At 40.2% G+C, this 26,848-nt stretch overlaps 1 protein-coding gene across 1 annotated transcript in view; it reads left to right on the forward strand.

The window, feature by feature from the left end:
* Positions 1-21,283, forward strand: part of ptprt (protein tyrosine phosphatase receptor type T) — a 247,747-nt gene extending 226,464 nt beyond the window's left edge. Inside the window, exons 32-39 of the mRNA XM_054616090.1 lie at positions 2,547-2,682; positions 4,797-4,946; positions 7,842-8,015; positions 8,177-8,308; positions 9,478-9,603; positions 12,213-12,376; positions 20,286-20,421; positions 21,199-21,283. Coding sequence (XP_054472065.1) covers positions 2,547-2,682; positions 4,797-4,946; positions 7,842-8,015; positions 8,177-8,308; positions 9,478-9,603; positions 12,213-12,376; positions 20,286-20,421; positions 21,199-21,252 — 1,072 coding nt within the window. The 3' untranslated portion in view covers positions 21,253-21,283. The remainder of the gene's footprint in view (positions 1-2,546; positions 2,683-4,796; positions 4,947-7,841; positions 8,016-8,176; positions 8,309-9,477; positions 9,604-12,212; positions 12,377-20,285; positions 20,422-21,198) is intronic.
* The last annotated feature ends 5,565 nt before the right edge of the window (positions 21,284-26,848 follow it).

Consider the following 26,848-nt stretch of genomic DNA (forward strand, 5'->3'; position numbering starts at 1 on the left):
CAGCATTATCAGATAGACATCTAGTGTAGAAACTTTTGCCTAATGGCGTACAATCGGGAAGTCAAAGTTCAAAAGTTACTAGATAATGTTCTGATAAAAGAGAGTTCTGTTGAGAGACAATTACATTTTCTATTTCAATACCATAAACCAGAACAAGGTGGAGGGTTAAAACAGTGAGTGGGTTTATGTACACACTGACAGAAGCCAATAGAATCTAATAATGAACTAAACGCAGTACAAAGGCTATCATTATACACATCCACATGAATATTGAAACCACGGAGTTGTTGATTCATTTAGGCTGACATATTCTTGCCAGGTTTCAGTAAGACAAAACAAATAAATATGATTATCAGATATTTAATCAATACAGTACAGTACAGTTTAAGATGACGGAGATCTGATATTTAAGAGTCCACATTTAATTCTTCTGTTTTGTTGCACTGTTGCGTTGGTGGTGTTTACCTTTATTGAGTTATTTTGTATAACTCTTCTTCTCTTTACTTTGGATTTCTTTCATTTAAGAGAATGTGGGGCAGACACAGTCTCTATTGGTTTTTGGGTGGGTAACTGTCTCTCCTAATCAGACAACGTTTACCCAGAAAGCCTGTGTACCGCAGTTTACTACTTTAGAAATAAAACTTTGGGGCACCACCTCCTTACGGAGGAAAATAACAAAAATAAATCCAATAATTTGGTAACAAATTTAGCAGCCTCAATATCTCAGGCGTAAGTACCGAGTTCATTGATCTATAGTTCCCACTTTGAAATAATATAACAGACAACGACTTGAATGAATTGATTTCAAATAACAGGCAAATGATTTCAGATGAAGGGAAGATTGTGATTTCCTTTATAATCCTAACGCTACTCTAAACGATAAATTTAAATTATAATCATTCAGAGCGTTATCCGACACCAACTCTTAGTCACATTAGAAGATGTCGGTTTCATACTTTGAGCAGCGGTGTCCAGCTGACTTTACGGTGGTTCAGCCGGTTGTTTCTGCTCCAACGGAGTGGACTCACGGCTCTCCAGCGGCTGTTGTTTCCCGTTGAGAGGCGATGACTCCCGGTTGAAGGGATGAAGGAACGGTGGTTCTCAGCTGTCCTCGGATGTCCACCAAATGGACTGGAAAGGTCTCTGAATTTCACACACTGCTGTTGCAAAGTGAACTGGAAAGCGGCTCACGGTTTTACCGTGCTCTCCGGGTCTTGATCCACGGCAGCAGGTTCTTGGTCCGGCGTGGAGTTTGGGCCGGACATATTATGATAACTGAAGCTACTCGTTGCGATATACTTAAACTAATCTCGTTTGGCTTAACGACAATAATTAAAGTTGATATCTCACGAGGTTAACGGACGTACACTAAAACAAAATAAGGCTTGCTTAAAATGAATAACTATAAGATGCTCAAAAGTAGTTAAGAAGAAAGAGCTCTGACAATAACTGTGATCCTCAAATAAAATAACCGGAGCGTGTATGAAGCTCCGTAGACCAAACAAGACGCACAACCAACACGAAACGAAGAACGAAAAACAAGAGACAAAGAAAAGTTCACCAGTTTTATCCACACAGGATAAATTCCAGGTTTCTTTGTCTCTTAATGTTGGCGTGCTCTTGCTTCGTAAATTTACTAATCTAACATCTTAAACAAATAAATCACAAACTTTCCCCCACTATTAGATGAATAAACCTTACACACTTATCAACTTGTATGTATACAAAAATAGAATTTCAGTTACATACACTTAATACACAGGATTTAACAAAGATAATGCGGAGACAGAAATGTGCATCAGTCACGTGACTTACTCGCGTGTAAACATTTTATAACTATCGCTAATATTTCATTAATATTGTTTCTCTACTTGTTGCATAAAAACATTCCGGTCCTTAAGAAAAATATATGTCTTATCACCAATGGTCGCTGGATGGCACTGTGGTCACACGGTGTGTCGGGTCTTTAAAGGGCCTGAAACATATTTAGCTCTGTTCTCCTCTCACAGATTCAGGACAAAGACCTACTTCCCTGAAATCACCCGTGGGATAACTTGAGTGGGGTCATGAATACTCTGAAGTCTTTTACAGTGTTATTCCAAGCTACAGAGAATAATTGTAAGACAACTATTGTTAGTTCCTGTTCTCTTGACTTAAGTAATTCATGGCTTGCTCTGTGAAGTCATGCTTGACCTGTTCCTAGATAAGAGAGGTTCACTTCCCGGTGCTAACGCCGTATCTCGCCTTGAGATCTTCCTCTCAGGGCTGTGGACCGTCTGGTACCATGGGGAGTCTCTGGGAAAGTGTATTCGAAAACTCTTCTGTAGTGATGACATACCAGAGTGGGGGGGTATTGGAATGTCTCTGCATCACCTACCGCCGGTAGAGGGATGATTCTCAAGTGTTGGATCCACCAAGCCGCTCCAACCTCGCTACACCCGCTATTATCTACGAAGCCCACATCAAAAGCATCAAACACTGAAGACAACATGTTGACATTTAAACATTAGATATTCAATACTGTGGTTGTTGATTTGTCTCTTCAGTGCCGGTGCAGGGAGGACGGGTTGTTTCATTGCAGTGGACATCATGTTGGACATGGCAGAGAATGAAGGCGTGGTGGACATCTTCAACTGTATCCGAGAGCTGAGATCACAACGAGTCAACATGGTCCAGACAGAGGTGGGTGTGCATGTGCCCATACAAATACAATACCTTTGTTGGACAACCAGATTTTTGCAAAAAGAACAAGCAAAATGTTATGTACTATTGAAGGTAAGAATACATCCTCAGATGCAGCTGATTGTTGAAGTGGTAAAACTGAATGAGAAGCTGAACAACAAACAGTCTATGACCATCTATGACTATCTATATCTCTGATAAATCCAGATATATTCCACAAAACCTCTCAGTGTCCGTCCGACTATCAGCAGCAGGAGCATAAAAAGAGAGAGACACAGTGTCTCTGAACTTCTTGCAGTCTTATATCATCCATCCCAATAAGCCTATCAATATTAAACATTCCCTGAATAATAGATGAGGCTAGTGCAAACACACACACACACACACACACACACATATACTGTAGGCACACATACTTTCTAAATCAAACACGCACACACACACACATTGTGTCGGCGTGTGTATGTGGTAGCTCTCAACTTATAGTAAGGAATATGGTGTTTTCATGGTGAGAAATGTGGTGACACTACCCAAAGCCAACTCAAACAACAGCCAAGCTATACGTTGGTTATTAGTGACCATAGCAACCACCACAGCAACAATAGAAACACTGCATTCCAACATTGTTCTGAGGATCTATTTCCTGTTCTTCCTTTTCATCAGCCGAGGACTAGTTACTATCCTTTACACTGTTCTAATTTGTTCTAATTATGTTCCTTCGTTTAATCCTCTATAAAGAGTCTACATCTTCAAATGTTGCATGTTTCATTGTGGAACAGAAGCATTCTTTTCTTCTCTAAACTACCTTAAGCCGACCGAATCCATCTCGCCTTTGCCTTCCATTTGTACCCTGCATTTCCAAAAAGTCAACTTTACCAGGAATAAAGAAAGACAGCCTCATTTTCAAACTGACAGCTGAAGCTTGGAGCCTGAAATTGACTGTTGAATGGGTTTGAGAAGTGCTAGGTTATGAAAAGTTACCCAGGGCATCACTTTGAGTGTTTTCATATGGCAGCACTGGTATGAAAGCTAGTTTTGAATGTGTATGTGTGTGTGTGTGTGTGTGTGTGTGTGTGTGTGTGTGTGTGTGTGTGTGTGTGTGTGTGTGTGTGTGTGTGTGTGTGTGTGTGTGTGTGTGTGTGTGTGTGTGTTCCATTGAAACCAAGCTGAATGCTTCCTGCCTTCTGAATATGTGTGGGAGCAATTTGTGTCAGTGTTGAAGAAGCTTGACGCTATTATAACCCTGCTCCGAACAACACAAAGCAATTAATCTTTTAAAAGGCACAGGGGAAAGAGTGTGTGTGTGTGTGTGTGTGTGTGTGTGTGTGTGTGTGTGTGTGTGTGTGTGTGTGTGTGTGTGTGTGTGTGTGTGTGTGTGTGTGTGTGTGTGTATGTCTATTATGTCACTAGAGTAGGTAATGGCCAGAGGACCACATTGCAGTGATGCCTTTAAAACTATCCTCCTAAAGGGCAACAATTAACATTGGACAGAGAGAGAGAGAGATAGAGAGAGAGAGAGAGATAAAACAAGAAGCAAATTGAAAAAGCAGGAGACAGCAGGCGAACACACGTGTGAGAGGAAACAAAAAAAAGAAATGGGGGAAAGAAATAACAAATGAATGATCTGTAGATAAATTGTAAAGATAGTGTGAGAGAAATAAAGGACATTTAACATATGGCTGCTGTGACTCATGGTGGCTGAAGCTTCTACCAGAGAGACCACGAGAGGACACTTGATCCTGAGCACAGAATCACTGCAGGGCACTACTCCATTTTCAACCCACTTTTAGGCTGCCGAGAGAGCACGACACACACACACACACACACACACACACACACACACACACTCACACACACACACACACACACACACACACACACACACACTCACACACTGAAAGCAAACAAATGGAGTGTTTGAGTTTGACAGAGACTCGAGAAGGCAGCAGATGCAGCTTCCTCTGTCTCAGAAGAGTCAATGCTAACATCCACACTGAGAAACTAAACTCAAGTCCTCAGTCTCCTCACAAAGGCCACAGAATTATCAGTTTTTGCCTTCAAAGACACTTTAACTCCAGCATTTCTTTGATCAGCTGCTTTGGCTCATGTTACAGGAGCAGTACGTGTTTGTTCATGATGCCATACTGGAGGCTTGTCTATGTGGGAACACAGCCATACCAGTGTGTGAGTTCAGAGCTATTTACTACAACATCAGCAGACTGGACCCACAGACCAACTCCAGCCAGATTAAAGATGAGTTCCAGGTGAGCCCACACACTTACTCACACTCTTGTTTTTGTGCATTGTGAGTACATACAATGGAAATCAATTCAAAAAATGTTGTATAGCCAAAGATCACAAATCACAAGTTTGCCTCAGAGGGCTTTACAATCTGTACACAATCATGTGACTTACGTTCAATAAGTCCCAAACCTTAACAATGAATGCAATTGAATGCATTATATCTAAACCTAACTAAGTAGTTTTATTGTCTAACCTAACTAAGTAGTTTAGTTGTCTAAACCTAACTAAGTAGTTTAGTTGTCTAAACCTAACTAAGTAGTTTTTTTTTATCTAAACCTAACTAAGTAATTTAGTTGTCTAAACCTAACTAAGTAGTTTTATTGTCTAAACCTAACTAAGTAGTTTTATTGTCTAAACCTAACTTAGTAGTTTAGTTGTCTAAACCTAACTAAGTAGTTTTATTGTCTAAACCTAACTAAGTAGTTTTATTGTCTTAACCTAACTAAGTAGTTTAGTTGTCTTAACCTAACTAAGTAGTTTAGTTGTCTAAACCTAACTAAGTAGTTTTATTGTCTAAACCTAACTAAGTAGTTTTATTGTCTAAACCTAACTAAGTAGTTTTATTGTCTAAACCTAACTTAGTAGTTTTATTGTCTAAACCTAACTAAGTAGTTTAGTTGTCTAAACCTAACTAAGTAGTTTAGTTGTCTAAACCTAACTAAGTAGTTTTTTTTTATCTAAACCTAACTAAGTAATTTAGTTGTCTAAACCTAACTAAGTAGTTTTATTGTCTAAACCTAACTAGTAGTTTAGTTTTTAACTTAGTAGTTTTATTGTCTAAACCTAACTAAGTAGTTTTATTGTCTAAACCTAACTAAGTAGTTTTATTGTCTTTTATTGTCTAAACCTAACTAAGTAGTTTAGTTGTCTAAACCTAACTAAGTAGTTTTTTTTTATCTAAACCTAACTAAGTAATTTAGTTGTCTAAACCTAACTAAGTAGTTTTATTGTCTAAACCTAACTTAGTAGTTTTATTGTCTAAACCTAACTAAGTAGTTTTATTGTCTAACCTAACTAAGTAGTTTTATTGTCTAAACCTAACTAAGTAGTTTTATTGTCTTAACCTAACTAAGTAGTTTAGTTGTCTTAACCTAACTAAGTAGTTTAGTTGTCTTAACCTAACTAAGTAGTTTAGTTGTCTAAACCTAACTAAGTAGTTTTATTGTCTAAACCTAACTAAGTAGTTTTTTTTTATCTAAACCTAACTAAGTAATTTAGTTGTCTAAACCTAACTAAGTAGTTTAGTTGTCTAAACCTAACTAAGTAATTTAGTTGTCTAAACCTAACTAAGTAGTTTAGTTGTCTAAACCTAACTAAGTAGTTTTATTGTCTAAACCTAACTAAGTAGTTTTATTGTCTAAACCTAACTAAGTAGTTTAGTTGTCTAAACCTAACTAAGTAGTTTTATTGTCTAAACCTAACTAAGTAGTTTTATTGTCTTAACCTAACTAAGTAGTTTAGTTGTCTTAACCTAACTAAGTAGTTTAGTTGTCTAAACCTAACTAAGTAGTTTAGTTGTCTAAACCTAACTAAGTAGTTTTATTGTCTAAACCTAACTAAGTAGTTTTATTGTCTAAACCTAACTAAGTAGTTTTATTGTCTAAACCTAACTTAGTAGTTTTATTGTCTAAACCTAACTAAGTAGTTTAGTTGTCTTAACCTAACTAAGTAGTTTTATTGTCTAAACCTAACTAAGTAGTTTAGTTGTCTAAACCTAACTAAGTAGTTTTAGTTGTCTAAACCTAACTAAGTAGTTTAGTTGTCTAAACCTAACTAAGTAGTTTTATTGTCTAAACCTAACTAAGTAGTTTTATTGTCTAAACCTAACTTAGTAGTTTTATTGTCTAAACCTAACTAAGTAGTTTTATTGTCTAAACCTAACTAAGTAGTTTTATTGTCTAAACCTAACTAAGTAGTTTTATTGTCTAAACCTAACTAAGTAGTTTTATTGTCTAAACCTTTATTGTCTAAACCTAACTAAGTAGTTTAGTTGTCTAAACCTAACTAAGTAGTTTTATTGTCTAAACCTAACTAAGTAGTTTTATTGTCTAAACCTAACTAAGTAGTTTAGTTGTCTAAACCTAACTAAGTAGTTTAGTTGTCTAAACCTAACTAAGTAGTTTTATTGTCTAAACCTAACTAAGTAGTTTTATTGTCTAAACCTAACTAAGTAGTTTAGTTGTCTAAACCTAACTAAGTAGTTTTATTGTCTAAACCTAACTAAGTAGTTTTATTGTCTAAACCTAACTAAGTAGTTTTATTGTCTAAACCTAACTAAGTAGTTTAGTTGTCTAAACCTAACTAAGTAGTTTAGTTGTCTAAACCTAAATGAATGTCCCGGAGAGAGTGAGCTGTTTGCGTGTTACTATGCATGAGAGTTTTCCTTCTCACTGGGACAGAGGTTTGCTGGAGACCTTCTTCAAGATCCCAGAGATAAACTGGAAAAGACAACCAGACCAGCAGGGCAGTTTTTGTCATTGTAATTTGCTAATATAACGGTCTGTCTCTGAAGAAGTCACTGCAGCTGATCAGCTGATCAGCAGGCCGCCGAACGGCAGAGGGAAAGGGCAGGGCTTATTTTCACATCTTACTCTGTGAATTAGGATTCATTTACACCAAATCAGAGTTGCTGAACCATTTTTATTTCGTCCAGTTTGATGAAGTGAGACAATTGTAAGATTTAACTTTTGGGACCACTTTTCCCAAGGTGATTCTCCAGAGTGACTGTGGACATCTCTGTCCACTATCTGATCAGTTCAATCTCCTTTGCTCTTTCATCTTATTCAAGAAGTAGCCTATGTTTTTAGGAGAGTAAAGTCAAAGTAGGAATAATAAACTACTCTTCTGTCGATCAGACACTGAACATAGTGACACCCAGAGTCCGTCCAGAGGACTGCAGCGTGGGTTTGCTACCCAGGAACCACGACAAGAACCGCAGTATGGACGTTCTATCAGCAGACCGATGCCTGCCTTTCCTCATATCTGTGGACGGAGAGAGCTCAAATTACATTAATGCTGCATTAATGGACGTAAGTGTATTTGTTGGGATATGAATGTGTGCGTTGTTATTTTTCAATGTCTATTTTTGTACTATCCAGTGCTGCAGAGATTACTCGATCAGTAAGCATTGCTGAGTTCACTTGTCTGTTTATCTTGTTGTTGATATTTATTTGTGGTCTCAACACTCCAGAGCCACAAACAGCCAGCGGCCTTTATTGTTACCCAGCATCCTTTGCCAAACACCATGGGCGACTTCTGGAGGCTTGTGTTCGACTACAACTGCTCCTCCATCGTAATGCTTAATGAGATGGACGCAGCGCAGGTAAAAATAAAAACTTAAACTTCGCTGGTCTGATCAATAAACCCTGAAACTATTTTTATGATTGTGAATGTGTAATGACAGTCCTTGGAATAATACTCTAAACTCTAAAACTAAGAGAGTTTTAATAACACGTTTATACCGAAACGATTAAGCAGAGAAACTCATAACTAATATTAAATGTCCAAACATTTCATGTGTTCCGACCACTCAAGCATTGTACATTATATGTCGACATTCACCAATTCGCACACACATTCACACACACATTCACACACCGATGACTCTTCAGTCGGGAGCAATTTGGGGTTCAGCATCTTCTCCAAGGACATTTTAATGTCCGGACAGGGCGGACTGAAGCGCTGATCTACAGATTAGTGAATGACCCGCTCCACCGTCTGAGTCACAATGATCCCTCCTTTGGGAGTAACCATCCATCCATCTTATCCGGGGCCGGGTCGCTGGGGCAGGGTAATCCAGACGTCCCTCTCCCCTGTAACGCTTTCCAGCTCTCTCCTGATCAGATGCCCGAACCACCTCAGCTGATCTTCTGAATGTGAAGGAGCAGCGGATCTAATCTGAGCTCCCTTCGAATTACTGAGCTCCTCACCCTATCACTTCATTCTACCCTCACTGTTGAACAAGACCACGAGTTACTTGAACTCGCTTGCTTGGGGCAGTGACCCACTTCCAAACCTGGAGGGAACAATACACCGTTTTCCGTCTTTCCAGTCTAAATGCTTCACACACGCCTGCAAACCGCAACATTGCTGCTGAAGGTCACGTTTTGAAGGATCGAACAGAGCCAGATCATCTGCAAAGAGCAGAGATGCAATACTGAAGTTTTCAAACTGGACAATTATCTGTAGCCAATCAGATGTCTCCACTATTTTCAACCAATCAAACGAGCGAGTCCCCATGAGAGTGTACAACCAAACGTTGTAGACCATGCCTCCTGTTTAGGTCCAGTTTGAAAGTTTAGAAATTTTAAAATTGAATTTACAAACAATCACAGAGGTGATAATCTTCATGATCAAAGTGAATTCATTCAAGGGTTTTTGACATCCAATTATTACCTCTGCTGTTGTACTTTCTGAAAGGAAAGCCATGTAAATGTAACAACAACCATGTCACTATTCTTTTTCTCCTCATTTCTGTTTTTCGGATTTCAGTTATGTATGCAGTACTGGCCAGAAAAGAGTTCTTGTTGCTACGGTCCCATTCAAGTTGAATTCATATCGGCAGACATTGATGAAGACATCATCAACAGAATCTTCAGGATCTGCAATATGGCCAGGGTACTCACACACTCACGATCTTCATTCAATAACACATAAACCATGACAGGTGGACCGAGGTTGGTGTATGTGGCAATTCAAAGACATCATTTGTTGTGACCTATCCTTTGTTTTAAAAGGGTCCTCATCCTGATCCTGGACTATGACATGTTTTTTAGATTTATTAAATTATTGATTATTTAGCATTAGCTTCCCCCCTTAATTGGCATTTTAGGAGAGTCAGGCCTGTACCTGGAACAGCCTCTCGTTACATTAGTTAGACCCTTTCTTGTGTCCTCCCTCATATGTGTCTTAATTTGCTTATGTTACAGATAAAATAATAAGATTTATGCAATTCTTGACCTATATTTGACATGTAAAAATTGATAGGAGAACGATACAACAAGAAAGACAATGTCACAACACACACAAGGCATTTTTTATGTCATGTGACCTTTACTTCCCCCTGAGCAGCTGGTAAGATGATTCTGTAACAAACCTACTACACCACTAACACACTACAGCAGTCCAGGTCCAGAGAGAACTCCATAGAGAAAATGGCAGTTAGGTAGGCGATGGTGCAATAACAACAGGATATATAGGAAAACATCCTCTCCCTTTGTTTCCTGGCTCCTCCTCTTGTCTCCTCCCATCTCTATTCTTTTCTCTTGACTTCCTCACTTCCCCTCTCGTGCCTCCTTTACCTTTACTTCCCCTTCTTTCTCTTCTTTCTCTTGACTTTCTCTCTTCCTCCTCTTGTGTGTACGTTAGCTTTACTTCCCCCTCTTTTCTCTTCTTTCTCTTCACTTCCTCACTTCCTCCTCTTGTGCCTCCTTTCCCTTCATTTCCCCTCTCTTCTTTCCTAACCCTTCACATCCTCACTTCCCCTCTTGTGCCTCCTTTACCTTTGCTTCCCCCTCTTTTCTCTTCTTTCCCTTGACTTCCTCACTTCCCCTCTTGTGTCTCCTTTCCCTTCACTTCCCCTCTTGTCTCCCACCCCTCTTGTAACTCCCCTCTCATCTCATTTTCTCACCCATCTATGATGGGTCAACTCACGGGGCCCGGTTGTCTGCATGCTCCTATAGCACTAAGTGAACCTCCCACTATCCTACTCTCAGTATTCTCTCTCTCCTCTCAAATGCATCACCAGTCTAGCGTGAAATGGTTCATATCATCTCCAAACAGCACATCTGACACTGTGAGACAGCTGAGTCTGTACCACCAACCACTAAGACATCAAATGAAGAGGGAGAGAGGAAAAGAGCAGGACGGCAAAAGAGGTTGAGAGGAAAACGAAAGTGTCACGAAGGACAAAAAAAAGTAGAGTGATTGCATCAGAAAATAAAATGGAGTGACGGAAAAAGCAGCAAGCCAAAATAAGAGTTAGAAATAGGAGTTGATTGGAAGAGGAGATTGAGGAAGTGGAGAGGGAGATAAAAGGAGGAAATAGATTAACCTCATTTGTAACAAGTGTTATGAAATAAAGCTCCCTGTAAATGGTCAAAATGTAAACTGTAACTGAAGCATGGAGGCGTTTTATTCTGAAGGAAAGTTCTAGGCGTCATCAGGTTAAAGGAAGGAGGAAGGTAGAAGAGGCAGATGTACTGAGGAGAGAGAGAAGGGAACAGATACAGCTGAATCTGGATGTGTGTGTAAATGTCATGTGCATATGTGTGTGTCGCAAACCTGCAGTAACTCAGTGTGACAGCGAGGGGGGATTTTAGGTGGTGGAAGCCAACCGCTCGGGGCTAGATTCTGAAAAAAATGATCTGCCATGAAATTGAACCAAACATTATAAGATTTTGTCTTTGTTGAGCCCTAACAAGTTTTTTTCTCAAAAAGGCAACAAGAACTAATTAGAGCACATCAGCGTGCAAATACACCAACAGTCCTTTATGTATTCATGTTTAGTATATCATTACCAAATGAGACCACCCCTGAGAAGATTGGCAGCTTCTGCCCAAAGCGTCTGTGTTTGATATTAATCTATTTATTATTATTATATATATATATATATATATATATATATATATATATATATATAAATAAACAGGAAAAAGGCACTGTCAAATACATCTTGGTGAAGGAAGAGTAAATCTCCTTCCTTCCACTATTTCATATGTTCACCATCCTCATTTATCCAAAAAGCAAACCTTCAGACTACACTTGTGTCTTTTGAGATGGACACTTTAAGATCATGTGACCACGGTGCCGTGACTTTCTCCACTGACTTGGCTGAGAGATATGTCACCACTCATAACTTGCTTCAACAAGTTAAGTCAGTAGGGTACAGAAAGGGACTTCTGGATCACAAATCTCAACAATCATAGTGTCTAAACCATCACAAGGCGCCTTTTAGACTTTGTCAACATAGGACAGTGAAAGAAAATAATTAATTTAGGCCAAATGAGGCAATCAAGACGCAGCATAGTGAGTCTTATTAGGCACTATGAAGACTAAAACAAAAAGAAAAAGTCATCTTGTCCTGAAATGAGACCTACAAACACACAAAAGGATTCATGAGTCAGAGATGTTTCCAAGTGTTACACTAACTGACACTGTTGTTCACCCACTTTTACGTTCCCTGTTGAATTACTTCACGTTGCTGATTGTTTCATACCTCTCTGCAGCCACAGGACGGGTACCGCCTGGTGCAGCACTTTCAGTTCATTGGCTGGCCGGCCTACAGGGACACGCCCCTCTCTAAACGCTCCATCCTCCAGTTGGTCAGGAGGTTGGCTAAGTGGCAGGAGCAGTATGACGGAGGAGACGGGAGGACGGTGGTACACTGCCTGTAAGTCCTACACACACACACAGTGTAACTGCATCATGAAGGTACTAAAGGCAGACAATCATTTGTAAAAGGAGAGAGCAGCAGGATGATAACGATGTCATTGTGTCGCTGTGCTATTGGACAGAAGAGAGCAGCTGATGTTAACAGCTGATATCATGATTGACAGCCCTGAACAATGACAGAGGACATGATGAGTGAGCATGAGAGAGGAGAGAATGGAAGATGAATGAGAAATAAACTACAGGCCTCAGGCTTTAAGAGTCTAGTCTACCGGACTTTTATTTGGTGGAGTTGCATTTCACTGCGTTTCTACCTTATACACTGACATACAGGACACTTAATGGCAACTCCTCAGTCACTAATTGTTCATGAATATATAATCTCAGATTAAAGTTAGATTTGGTTGAGCACTTTGATTTTGCTGATGTCAGGTGTTGGGAATACAACTAAATGACATCAGTGTGGTGTATTTGATAGCACATGAGTGGATACTGCATTCTCTTAAACTCCAAGTAAACTTATCATTGACCGTTGGATCGGTTTTAAATATGTGAACGTCAGTCTGCAACATTTCACACGCTTCACTGTCAGCTTTGGTAAACTGTTTTTGTTCTGAAGTAAACATTATGTTATGAGGCTGTGGTGGAAGTAGAGCGGCTGGTCCTTCAATCAGAAGATCGCTGGTTAGAGCCCCGCCTCCTCCAGTCCATGTGGATGGATAAACCAAAGTTTCCCCAAATGGCTAGTGTGTGAATGACATGTGGTGTCACTTGTAGTCTTTGAACGGTCAGAAGACAAGAAAGGCCCAACAGAGTACAGTTTACCATTGATATGTATAAGGTCATGAGGAGTAGAAGTTACAGCAGCGGTGACAGTAGCAGGGTTAGTCACAGCATCAGTATTAGTATATAGCACAGTCCTGACAGTATTAGTTCAAATACTAGTAGTAGCGGTAGTAAAAAATCAAACCCAATATTTGGGATTACACACACAAAACACACACGCACACACACACACACACACACACACACACACACACACACACACACACACACACACACACACACACACACACACACACACACACACACACACACACACACACACAAGCATGTGTGTATTCATGGGTTTGTGTTTACATACAACAGGTGCACAAACACATTCAATTCAATTCAGTTTATTTTGTAGAGCCCAAAATCACAAATTACAAATTTGCCTCAGAGGGCTTTAAATCTGTACACATGAGACATCCTCTGTCCTTCACCCTCACCTCCTCTGTCCTTCATCCTCTGTCCTTCCTCACCTCCTCTGTCCTTACACCCTCACATCCTCTGTCCTTACACCCTCACATCCTCTGTCCTTACATCACATCCTCTGTCCTTACACCCTCACATCCTCTGTCCTTACACCCTCACATCCTCTGTCCTTACACCCTCACCTCCTCTGTCCTCTGTCCACCCTCACATCCTCTGTCCTTACACCCTCACATCCTCTGTCCTTACACCCTCACATCCTCTGTCCTTACACCCTCACATCCTCTGTCCTTACACCCTCACATCCTCTGTCCTTAGACCCTCACACCCTCACATCCTCTGTCCTTAGACCCTCACATCCTCTGTCCTTAGACCCTCACATCCTCTGTCCTTAGACCCTCACATCCTCTGTCCTTAGACCCTCACATCCTCTGTCCTTAGACCCTCACATCCTCTGTCCTTACACCCTCACATCCTCTGTCCTTAGACCCTCACATCCTCTGTCCTTACACCCTCACATCCTCTGTCCTTAGACCCTCACATCCTCTGTCCTTAGACCCTCACATCCTCTGTCCTTAGACCCTCACATCCTCTGTCCTTACACCCTCACATCCTCTGTCCCACACATCACATCCTCTGTCCTTGGATCACATCCTCTGTCCTTAACATCCTCTGTCCTTACACCCTCACATCCTCTGTCCTTACACCCTCACATGTCCACACCCTCACATCCTTTTTGTGATGTAAATCCTTAGACCCTCACATCCTCTGAGACACATCCTCTGTCCTTAGATACATCCTCTGTCCTTAACCCTCACATCCTCTGTCCCACCCTTACATCCTCTGTCCTTATACATCCTCTGTCCTTGACATCCTCTGTCCAACCCTCACATTGAAAATCCTCTGTCCTTAGGGGGAAAATAAAAAATAAAAAACTTACACATCCTCTGGTTGCATAAATATCCATCCTCTGTACACCCTCACATCCTTGTCCTTACACCCTCACATCCTCTGTCCTTACACCCTCACATCCTCTGTCCTTAGACCCTCACATCCTCTGTCCTTAGACCCTCACATCCTCTGTCCTTCACATCCTCTGTCCTCACATCCTCTGTCCTTAGACCCTCACATCCTCTGTCCTTAGACCCTCACATCCTCTGTCCTTAGACCCTCACATCCTCTGTCCTTAGACCCTCACATCCTCTGTCCTTTATCCTCTGTCCTTAGACCCTCACATCCTCTGTCCTTACACCCTCACATCTCTGTTACATCACATCCTCTGTCCTTACATCACATCCTCTGTCCTTTCACATCCTCTGTCCTTACACCCTCACATCCTCTGTCCTTACACCCTCACCTCCTCTGTCCTTCCCTCACATCCTCTGTCCTTAGTCTTACCCTAACCCACACATACACATACAGTGGATATAAATAGTCTACACACTCCTGTTAGAATGCCAGGTTTTTTGTGATGTAAATAAACGAGACAAAGATAAATCATGTCCGAACTTTTTCCACCTTTAATGTGACCTATAACGTGAACAATTCAATTGAAAAACAAACTGAAATCCTTTAGGGGGGAAAATAAAAAATAAAAAACTTACAATAACCTGGTTGCATAAATATGAACACCCTTCAACTAATACTTTGTTGAAGCACCTTTTGATTTTGTTACAGCTCTCAGTCTTTTTGGGTAGGAGTCTATTAGCATGGCACATCTTGACTTGCCAATATTTGCCCACTCTTCTTTGCAAAAGAGCTCCAAATCTGTCAGATTGCGAGGGCATCTCCTGTTCACAGCCCTCTTCAGATCACCTCTTCAGATCACCCCACAGATCACCTCACCTCTTCAGATCACCTCTTCAGATCACCCCACAGATCACCTCACCTCTTCAGATCACCTCACAGATCACCTCACCTCTTCAGATCACCTCTTCAGATCACCTCTTCAGGTCACCCCACAGAGGTTCAGTTGGGTTCAGGTCTGGCTCTGGCTGGGCCATTCCAAAACTCTAACCTTCTTCTGGTGAAGCCATGCTTTTGTTGATTAGGGTGTATGCTTTGGGTCGTTGTCGCGCTGAAAGGTGAAATTCCTCTTCATCTTCAGCTTTCTAACGGAAGCCTGAAGGTTTTGTGCCAAAATTGTGCCCTGACTAAGGCCCGGGTTCCAGCTGAAGAAAAGCAGCCAGAAGCAGCTGCTGCCCCACCATGCTTCACTGTGGGTGTGGGACTAATCAAGGATTATCTTATCTTATCTTATCTTATCTTATCTTATCTTATGGTGTTCTTTGGGTGATGTGCAGTGTTGTTTCTGCACCAAACATACCTTTTGGAATTATGGCCAAAAAGTTCAACCTTGGTGTCATCAGACCAGAGCACGTTTCCCCACAAGCTTCTGGGAGACTTCATGTAAGTTTTGGCAAAATGTAGCCGGGCTTGGATGTTTTTCTTGGTAAGAAAAGGCTTCCGTCTTGACCCCCCACCCCATAGCCCAAACATATGAAGAATACGGGAGATTGTTGTCACATGTAGTACACACATGTAGTACACACATGTAGTACACACATGTAGTACACACATGTAGTACACACATGTAGTACACACATGTAGTACACAGCCAGTACTTTAGTGTTGCTGGAGCCTCTTGGAAGCCTCCCTGACCAGTGTTCTTCTCGTCTTTTCATCAATGTTGGAGGGACGTCCAGTTCTTGGTCATGTCACTGTTGTGCCATATCTTCTCCACTTGATGATGACTGTCTTCACTGTGTTCCATGGTGTATCTAATGCCTTCTCCTGACTGATACCTTTCAACAATGAGGTACCTCTGGTGCTACCATGGCTTTTGCTGTAAGATGCAACTAAGAAAATGTCAGGAAAATCCTTCTAGAACAGCTGAACTTTATTTGGGATTAATCAGTCACTTTAAATGATGGCAGGTGAGTACTGACTACTATTTAACATGAGTTTGAATGTGATTGGTTAATTCTGAACACATCCACATCCACAGTTATAAGAGGGTGTGCACACTGATGCAACCACATTATTAAGATTTCAGTTTGTTTTTCACATTATAGGTCACATTAATGGTGGAAAGAGTTCTGACATGATTTAACTTGGTCTCATGTATTTACATCACAAAAACCTGGCATTTTAACAGGGGTGTGTAGACTTTTTATATCCACTGTACATACATACTTTTCCTTTCTAGAAAAGCTCTCTGCCAAGCTGGAAACCCCACTGGACTGAACTCTTATAGACTTATTTAATTATCTGTGCTTTGATCAGATGAAAATGTTCCTTCACTCACACAATGTGCTGAATCGTGCAGTCTGGATTCAGAAGTAGGCACAGGGCTGTAGTCCTGGATTCATGGGGTCATGAAGTCTGAGGTGTCATGAAGGCTGCTATGACAAGAGACCATCCTGTGTTGATGTTGATACTCCTAACATGTGATGCAGTAGATCATCACATGTTCATGAACATCCTGGTATTTGTTTCAGAGTTATTTAACAGATCACATGATATTTTCAAAGTCGTATAATACTGTTTCTATCATATATAAATAACATCAGTGTCCAGATGAAACAGATGTACATGTACTATATGTACGCTGAGGATTCAGTCCTGGATTAAAATGCTGGATGTGGATGTACAGAAGGCAGATCATATCTACGCTCAGTTACATGTGTAAGAAATGGCTGATTATGATTATGGCTACAGGCCTGTTATGTCTCAGCTCATCAATCATCCCACTATAATGTCTTCTCCTTCTACGACCTCACTTGACCCCCTTCATCATGCTGCTCACCCCTTCACATTATATTGTATGTATTTCATCCACGTGTACTCAACATGTAACTGTGCTGCCTTCTGAGTCAAGTCACTTTTGAAAAAGAGATATTATCTCACTCCCGTTTTGTTTTTTTACATCTGGTTAAATAAAAGTTGAATAAAAGAAAATAAAGCAGAACTGAAGCTGATAGTGAGGAAACAGAAGCAGTGAAACTTTACAAACACACACAAACATGTCCTTATCACTGCTGCTCATCCCAGCTTCCTCTGCCACACATCATTGGGCCAATCAGTTATTGATTTGTTTTTTCAGGATGATGTGAGTTTTGTTATTTTATTTTTTATCTCTGTGTGAAAGAGAGAGTTTGAAATACAAGCTGCTTTTGGTTAAAACCTTCTCATTTTGAATTCAGTGTCAAAGAAAGGCAAATCCAATAATTCTAAATAATTTCTAAATATTGAGTTCATATCTTTATAGCTTTGTATAGATTGAAGGCTATATACATTATGGTAAGCAATCTAATTACTGGAGGATCTTAACTCAAATGCAGAATCAATGGTTAACGCCTGGTGTCTTATGGGAATATTAATAGTGACAGAGATGCATATCCCGTCTTTGACCCACAGCTCTAATCAATACTCATAGCTATTGATTCCATGGGCTTAACTGCTGATATTGTATAAGCAGTATTGAAGTATTGTACATAATGAAGTATCATCATTCATCATCTCAAATTAAAAGTCCCAAATGGCTGACATTTTAAAAGTTTGTATTTGTGCATCTTACATAAGTCAATGAAATAATAACATGGTGGAAATAGATTTTGTTCAACAGTAATATTCCCGACCTGCTCTCCTGCTGTTAAACTCTTCAGTGCGTGACGGGGACACACGTTTCGTTTCCTCGTGGCTAAAGACGGCTAATCAGCCGCTGCTATTGATTTCACAGACTCGGTTCTACCAGAGATAAGGAGAAACATGATGGTTCAATCAGCAGCTGGTGGAAATTGATTTTTGTTTCTGCTCCTCTCTTGTCCTGGAGGTTGGAGTCTAATGCGTCTTTAATGCTGAACACATGTCTGATGTTCAGCTGATCGCCCTGAAACAACCAGTTAGAGACTTTACACGGCATTCTGTCTGTGCTGTGTTTATTGATTTAGACAGAAGGGAAGAACAAGAATATTGTGCTGCATTGTTTTTAAAAAGATCACTAAAATATTCACGTATGTAGCATTTGATACAGGAAGAAGTGCAGTTTGAAGTATTTCATAAAGAACTGGAGGCGGACATCAGACGTGTTCATGAACTTCTCTGATGGTTTTGTGTCCGTCTACTGTTAAGGTCTGAACTGGTTTCACTTCTGGAGTTTCTGTGGTTCAGAGGGGTTGATCCCGCTGTGACTCTGATTAGTTTAAGGATGTTAAGCTAGCTGATGCTACAAAGATGATGATTTGTGAAGTAAGAAATGGCTTACAAATGAAATGTAGTGTGGCTTCTTTCTTTGACAATAAGCTGGTACTTTTATTTTGGAAGGGCTCACTGGTTGACACTCACTTCCTGATTTTAATAAGCTAACAAGGTTAAGGTTAAGGTTATTCAGTTAACTTAACTCTTGCTGGTTGGACTTCAGTGATCAGGTTCATAATGTTTATAATGTTTATGTATTTTAACCCTTAAGACTCTTCTGACAGCACTGATATCAAATATATTTGTTTTCATTTTCCTCCTTTCTGAGAAATCAGCTTTTTAAAGTTTAGTCTCGAGTATTACTAGAGATGATCTCATAATGCGATCACACAACACGTTGTCATTCTTCAACAAGTATTTCTTGTTTTAAACCAATCAGATTAGTTTCTCGTATGTCTTGAGTCCTTTAGAATCTCATACTCCACATACATTACATATAATCTCCAACATATTTCATTATTGTACTGTGTTGGGTAGGATTAAAAACTTACCTCTAAGTACTCTGTACACTGATTTTTACTTGATCAAAACAGATTGAAATGTAATCAACCAATCAGAATGCTGACATTTTACTAAACAGATGTGAAGCTTACTCTCAAACTATTCATCCTACAAACAAACAAACACAAACAGCTGCTTTGCTTCAAATGCATCACAACACTCTGACAAATCCTGCTTCTTCTCACAACCTGCTTCAGTACAGTGTATTGCAACCCATTGAGAGGAGACATGAAGGTCCATGATGAACATAGTGTATTGCAACCCATTGAGAGGAGACATGAAGGTCCATGATGAACATAGTGTATTGCAACCCATTGAGAGGAGACATGAAGGTCCATGATGAACATAGTGTATTGCAACCCATTGAGAGGAGACATGAAGGTCCATGATGAACATAGTGTATTGCAACCCATTGAGAGGAGACATGAAGGTCCATGATGAACACAGTTTAAATGAAAACATGTCCTGCTCTTCTGCTCACATCTCTGACTTCAAATCAGCTCTTTCTTTTATTCTTGATTCTCTCTTTTCTTTCTTTTTCAATCTTCTCTCTTCTTTTATTCTTGATTCTCTCTTTCCTTTCTTCCACCTTCAACTCTTTGTCTTTCTATGATGACGAAGGTCCGCAGGATTATTTTGGTGAACACACCGAGGTTTCAAAGACAAATATGTTGTTTGATAATGAAGATATTGTGTCCTCCCTTCCACCCTCCCTCCTTCATCATCCCTCCTTCATCCTTCCTCCTACATCGTCCCTCCTTCATCCTCCCTCCTTCATCCTTCCTCCTACATCCTACATCCTCCCTCCTTCCTCCTCCCTCCTTCCTCCTCCTTCCTCCTTCCTCCTCCCCTCCTCCTTCCTCCTCCCCTCCTCCTACCTCCCTCCTCCTCTGCAGTACCGGTGGAGGGCGTTCTGGAACGTTCTGTGCCATCTGCAGCATCAATGAGATGATCCAGCAGCAGAACATCGTGGATGTTTTCCACACCGTCAAAACGTTGAGGAACAACAAGACTAATATGGTGGAGACCATGGTGAGGGCTCACACACACACACACACACACACACACACACACACACACACACACACACACACACACACACACACACACACACACACACACACACACACACACACACTTCAAGACATAATGATCAAACAGTTTGTTGGTGGTTATGATAATGAAGGGAAACCTTTGAGGAGATCTGATAACACACAAACACACACACACACACACACACACACACACACACACACACACACACACACATATATACACAACATTTTATCTCAATTCAGTTTATTTGTGTAGCCCATATGACATCCTCTGTCCTTAGACCCTCACATCGGTACAAAAAAAAACTTTAACAGGGAAAAAAGGAAGAAACCACAAAGAGAGCCAATATAAACATATTTTTCATATATCATCATATAATATAATGTCTTTTTTACATACGTTTTTGGAGATGTTCTGCAGGTCACAAGTTTAACAAGTCTGCCTTCTATATTTCTCATATTGTTTTCCTTCTTTTTTACAGCCTCAGTACTTTGCATATGAATTTATATTGCCGCTTGAAATGTATAGGTATTTATTAATGTATTAATTGCGATATATAGTTGTTTTAAGCCTACAGCTTTTCTGTACATTCAAAGTATATGTGTTTATCTTTGTATCTCATCGGTATTGAATTGATCAGCTGATGCTCGGGGAAAGTAACGTCGAGGATGTTTAAAGATATTTAGAATGTAAATCCTTGGTTGGCAATGTGTGACGTTAAGACCTTTGCTTTTCATTGTGTTCCCTCCACAGGAACAGTACAAGTTCTGCTACGAAGTGGCTCTGGAGGCGCTCAGCTCCTTCTGATTGGCTTTGGGCTCAATTTGTCCACGCGACGCTGGGACTCACAAAGTGCACAAGTGCTTTGTGTCGAGCCGAACCCGATCTGTGTGTGTGTGTGTGTGTGTGTGTGTGTGATTCCGTGTGCAGAAGAGAGGGCGTGATGCTTTAGCGAGCTTTGGTGTTCGCAGAGCATCCATGTGTGTGCCGGTGACAACACACACACACACAACGTGTACAGAAACATACGCACAGGTGATTTTCATGTGTGTGCTCGCTTCAGACAGACTGAGAACTTTACCTGCTTGTACAAAGAAAAAAGAACTGAAATATTAAAAAACTTAATGAGATGTTTAAGAAAAACCCCACTGTTTCCTTCTCTATCTCTGTCCTCCCCGCTGGGCTGTCATGTGACTTCTGTACAGTATTTCCTTTTGAGTTCTATTCTATGCCTTAAATGTTGTCTCCCTGAGAAGGCTGGATGCACACTGGAAGATTTTTCTTATTTAGTTGAGTCACGCCTCAACTCTGCGTTTTGGACTTGTTGATATTTCTGACATCCTTGTTGAAATGACAGACTGATGCGTTTCCTCGTGGATAAAGGACCTCTTGACTGCCTCATTGTTAAGTGCTCTACATGGTTTCTTCTGCTTTCATACTGCTTCAAGGCAGTGTGACTTTCTTTTGACAGTTTTCTTTTACAGAGTAAAGATGGGTTAATACTGTTAAAACAGGAAGCCGTAGCATGTTACAAGCTAAAGTAAGTGGAGTCAAGTGCATGTCGAAGAGAAACAACAGCATTTTACAGACAAAAGATAAGAAAAGTAATGTGTTGCCTTCAAGACCAAATGTTGTTGTTGTTGCTGTCTGCTCCAGGTTTTGTCCTTTGGATCTGTAAGAAAAAAAAAAGGATTCATAAATGTTTTTGAACGGCTTAATGTGAAAGTCAGTTTTGTCAAAATCCTATACTGTGCATCCACCCTTACTGTAAATAGGACGAGACAACCACAGTCAAACAATCAAACACACTGACAGACATTGTGCACCAGAAATATCACAAATCAAGGTTTTCCTTTCAGACACCTTTGCTCTGAAAAGCTGTGTCAGTGTTATATTTGTTATATTCAGCCATTTCTTTACAGTTTGGCACAAAATCTTCTGTTCTTTACTACAAACTGTCCATTTTGACATTTCTCAAACATTAAGATTGATATTTTTTTCATATTGCACATTTAGCTGTCGCCCACATCCAGAGTGACTAACAACGAGGAAGAAGATTACAATGCAGATCATTTTACAGTAAAGCTGCCTGTTTGGATTGAACTGTGATTCTCTGGTAACCTGGTCACCCTGCATGTCATATGTGCTGTGGACTACTTCTCCCTGAACATGAAATAGATTCTTAGAAGGTCATTCCACAAAATGTTTATTATTCTACTTCTTTTGTCCAGTTGGTTTATGTGGTTTTGGACATTTTCTTTGACTTCAAACTACTGAAAGTACAATGAACAAACTGAAGTCATAGCAGCCCAACATGTTTACTGTGTTCCCCCTGAACTACAGGCAGACAAAAGCAATCAATCAATAACTCATAGCTTTATGAAATTAGAGCATCACTTTGTTGGTTTCGATGGTTGCTCTTTACTCTTTTTGAATCCTGTACCCTCATGCAACATGGCACTTTTTGTGTACCTTGTCTAAAGGAAGAAGGGGTTTATTTATTTATTTTGTATCATACACCTGAAGCAGCTTAGTTAAGCAGCATTAACATGAGAAAACTAAAAACGTATATATACATACTTGTATACAGCTTATTGATATCAGACAAGCATTTGTATCTTAATAAGTTCATTCAAATCGACTCAGAAATGAGTTTTAAATCTGACTCATTAAGTTCCCTTGGTTAAGGTCAGATACTACCTTGCTCTTTTTTCATGTAATGCATTCTGGAAACATTTCCAGAAAAGAAGCAGCCTGCCATCCGTCATTGAACTGACACCACATAGACAAAGACAGGTCCCACTTATTTTTCTTCTGCAAGCCTCGCGTTTTGTTTTTTTTATTTCAAAAAGCTGAAGGTGTCTTGTGAACATTTACGTAGTTACTATACATCATGGCCAGAACAAATATTCTTTTGGCAAAATATTGTGGCAAAATGTTCAGTCTGCGCTTTTGTTGTCTTTAGTCGCTGGAGTCCAGTCAGACTTGCCAATGGACCTAAGACAAAGACTGAAAGAGTTGTGTTAAAGACAATGTGAAGACAAAAATGTTTTTCATTTTTATTTCCACTACGACTTTATTTGGTTGGCTAGGTTTATCTGTACTATTTATTTAGTTTGTTTGTTTTTTTGACCTGATTTTGTACATTTCTTTTGTATAATTATTGTTCTGATGATTATCTAGCAAAGTGTTGTTTAAATCTGGTGATTCCATTACCATTGGTTGTTTAGTTGTTTGAAATGTGGTTAACATGAAATAAAGGGACCAAAATGTTGAATGGGATCTCAGCTCTCTCTTTACTGCCTCCTTTTTGATTAAATTAACACTTTTACATTGATCTGAATGTTCCTATTTAGCATTATGTATGCCTCATGCTGCAGGAAGCTTTTTATTTTTAGATGCAAACTGTTTCCTAAACAGAAGTGAGTGACCTGGACTTACTAGATCTACTGTATGCTAATAGGATCTTTTACTTTTTGACCAATAGATCAAGTAGTTGAGCGCAACAACAGGTTATTAAAGTCTACGCTCACTAGAATTGATGCTCCACAACGCTGTGTTCTGTCTCCTCTCCTGAATTCATTTTGTTCTAACGATTGTATTTCTCTCTCTGACTCAGTTAAAATCAACCACTATGACGGGTCTGATCTCTTGTCTCCTCACTAGTCCACTGGTGTCTTACAATGCAAAAACACAGGGAGAACTTCATCTCTTCTTCTCTTAAATGGACTAGAGTTAGACTTACAGTGCAGAAAGCCCACCAATGATTGTTCTTTCTGCAACAACTCAGGAAGTTTAAGGTATCAGAGGCAGTAATGTGTGATTTCTGTGATAGAGTGTTTTCACATTCTCTGTCACAGGGGGAATGGAAACTGCTCAGACACTTAATAAGGTAGTGAAAGCAGCTTCAAAGAAACCATTGGTCAAGATTTGCCATCATCTGTGATAGCTCTAAGTCTGGCACTGAAGACGATCAGAGACCCCTCTGACCCAGCCAATGAAGGTTTGTCCTCCTTCCTTCAGGAAAAAGGCTGCGTGGCATTAAGAGCTAACAGCTCCTCCTCACCAGTTCAGTCATGAACTGAACATGAACCATTTCACCTAGCAGGTCCCTTAATGCAACACACACGGTTTACAAATGTACTCTGTAAGAGTATTTTAGATATGCCTGCTGATGAGAACTTCTATTGTACTGTTGATGTGTATTTGTGGCATTCTTGTTGTCTACTTTGATCTACCTTTAGCACACACAAAGCAAAATTTGTTCACAGTGGCTGTTGGGCCCAACGTGTGAGTCTATCTAGTGATCTAATGCATCTTTGAACAGTCACACAGTCTCAGGCTTTACAAACAAACAAAATCAGATTTTACAGACCAGGTTGTGAGGTGTTATTGGTGTTTTTCAGTCTGCAAGATGTAACCTGACAAAGACAGTAACCCTCCACCTCCGTAACCTTCTGCTAGTGCAGTTGGCACATGACAAGAGGATGTACACTGTACAGAGTTCTCCCAAACGTCGTTGATATTTTTTGAATTGGTTGAGTTCAGAATGTCATATGTAGAGTACGTTAAATATTTATGTAGCATAATGCATGGTGCCACCTGCCCATCAGGACTATCTAATCATTCACACACAGCCTTCGGGAGCAATTTTGGATACGTGTCTTGCCCAAGGACATATTGACATGGACAAGAGGAGCTGGGGATCGAACCGACAATCTTCTGATTGAGGACCAAACCCGCTGTACCTTCTTAGCCATAGTCACTCAGAAGATACTCTGGTGTAGGAATATGTCTTCAATTTAGACCAGGGTCTTTGGGTTACTATGTACAAAACAATTAATTGGATCTCGTGTTTTTTTCTTTTTTTATATATATATAAATTGTTATATTTAATTCTTAACTCCACTGGCCAATGACAGATAAAGTAGTCGAGGAATCTGGAAGACAAAATCATCCAAAAACAACACAACTAATACACCTATGCTTAAAACAAAAGGTCTGTTTACACTGGCATGACATGTCACCAACTTTATTCCATTTAACCGCTCAATCCTGAGACTTCCACTCCTTGTTTGCTCTCCTACCAGTCATACTCACATGCTCCCATTTTGATCCCTGAGCTGAGGAGGAGAAAACATGAAAACACACAGGTCGTTATAGGCGGACTTTTTTCTCTTTCTAATCAATCAGAGTCGGTGATGAACGCAGCTCTGAGCCAACAGCCTCATCCTTTATTTAGCTGGTTGATTCCCAAGGAGCTCATAAATATGCATGAGCCTGCGATTAGCATAGGCACCAAGGACAGGGCCTGTACCTTGGCATTATGACGATCAATCAGAAACACTAAGGGGCTCCTCAGAGGGAAGCTGTCTGTCAGCTTGGCTTTGGGCTGACTTGATGCTCGCGCACACACACATCAAAAAAGGTACGCTCAAAGAATACATAACTCTGAAGCACACACATGCACACAGCACACAAAAGTCTGCAGAAAGCATGCATCGACACACACTCACAGGCAAACACAAAGCACACAAAGCATGTACACACCCAAAGGCACAGACCAGCAAATATAAAACACACACACACACACACACACACACACACACACACACACACACACACACACACACACACACACACACACACACACACACACACACACACACACACCTTGCTCTCCACTACGCCACAGCCGCCCACACACACACACACACACACACACACACACACACACACACACACACACACACACACACACACACACACACACACACACACACACACACACACACACACACACACACACACACACAAAGAGACAGATACAAAGCCAATGTCAATGTTTATCATTTGTCTCATATTCTTCACGCTCTCTCCTTCAGTTTCCTCTTTCTTTTCATTCCTTTTCAGAACTGAGTTGGTAATGAGTTTGAAAATTGGCCCATTTCATTTGCTCTCATTGAAATGTCAATATCGTGGGCAAAATAGGGAGGGGGGGTTACTCATCTCTGTAATATATACTATTTTATCACTCCTAACAGGGTTATTGATACATTTTCTCACAGAGAACATGTTATAAGATGTTTTGGGGTATGCAGCAGTTTACATGTATCTCAATGTGCTGCATTTACACAGATTATGAAAATCTGATTCAGCCAACTTCTGAAATGTACTCTGCACCTGACTTGTATTTTACTGGATTGACGGACAGCTCGTATGATTCAAGGATCATTTATTATTATGTAACATAGGGTTGCACAACAAAATGAGGTTGGAGCCAGTTTGTAATCAAAGAAAAACATGACAAACTAAACAAAACAAAAACAATAGTGCAGTCCACATCTCTGTCCTGCTATCTGCCCGTCAACTGCAGCTTGATCCTGGACCACGATGGATCCAG

This window comes from Anoplopoma fimbria, chromosome 17 (genome assembly GCF_027596085.1).
Source record: "Anoplopoma fimbria isolate UVic2021 breed Golden Eagle Sablefish chromosome 17, Afim_UVic_2022, whole genome shotgun sequence".
In the NCBI taxonomy this organism is placed as follows: Eukaryota; Metazoa; Chordata; class Actinopteri; order Perciformes; family Anoplopomatidae; genus Anoplopoma; species Anoplopoma fimbria.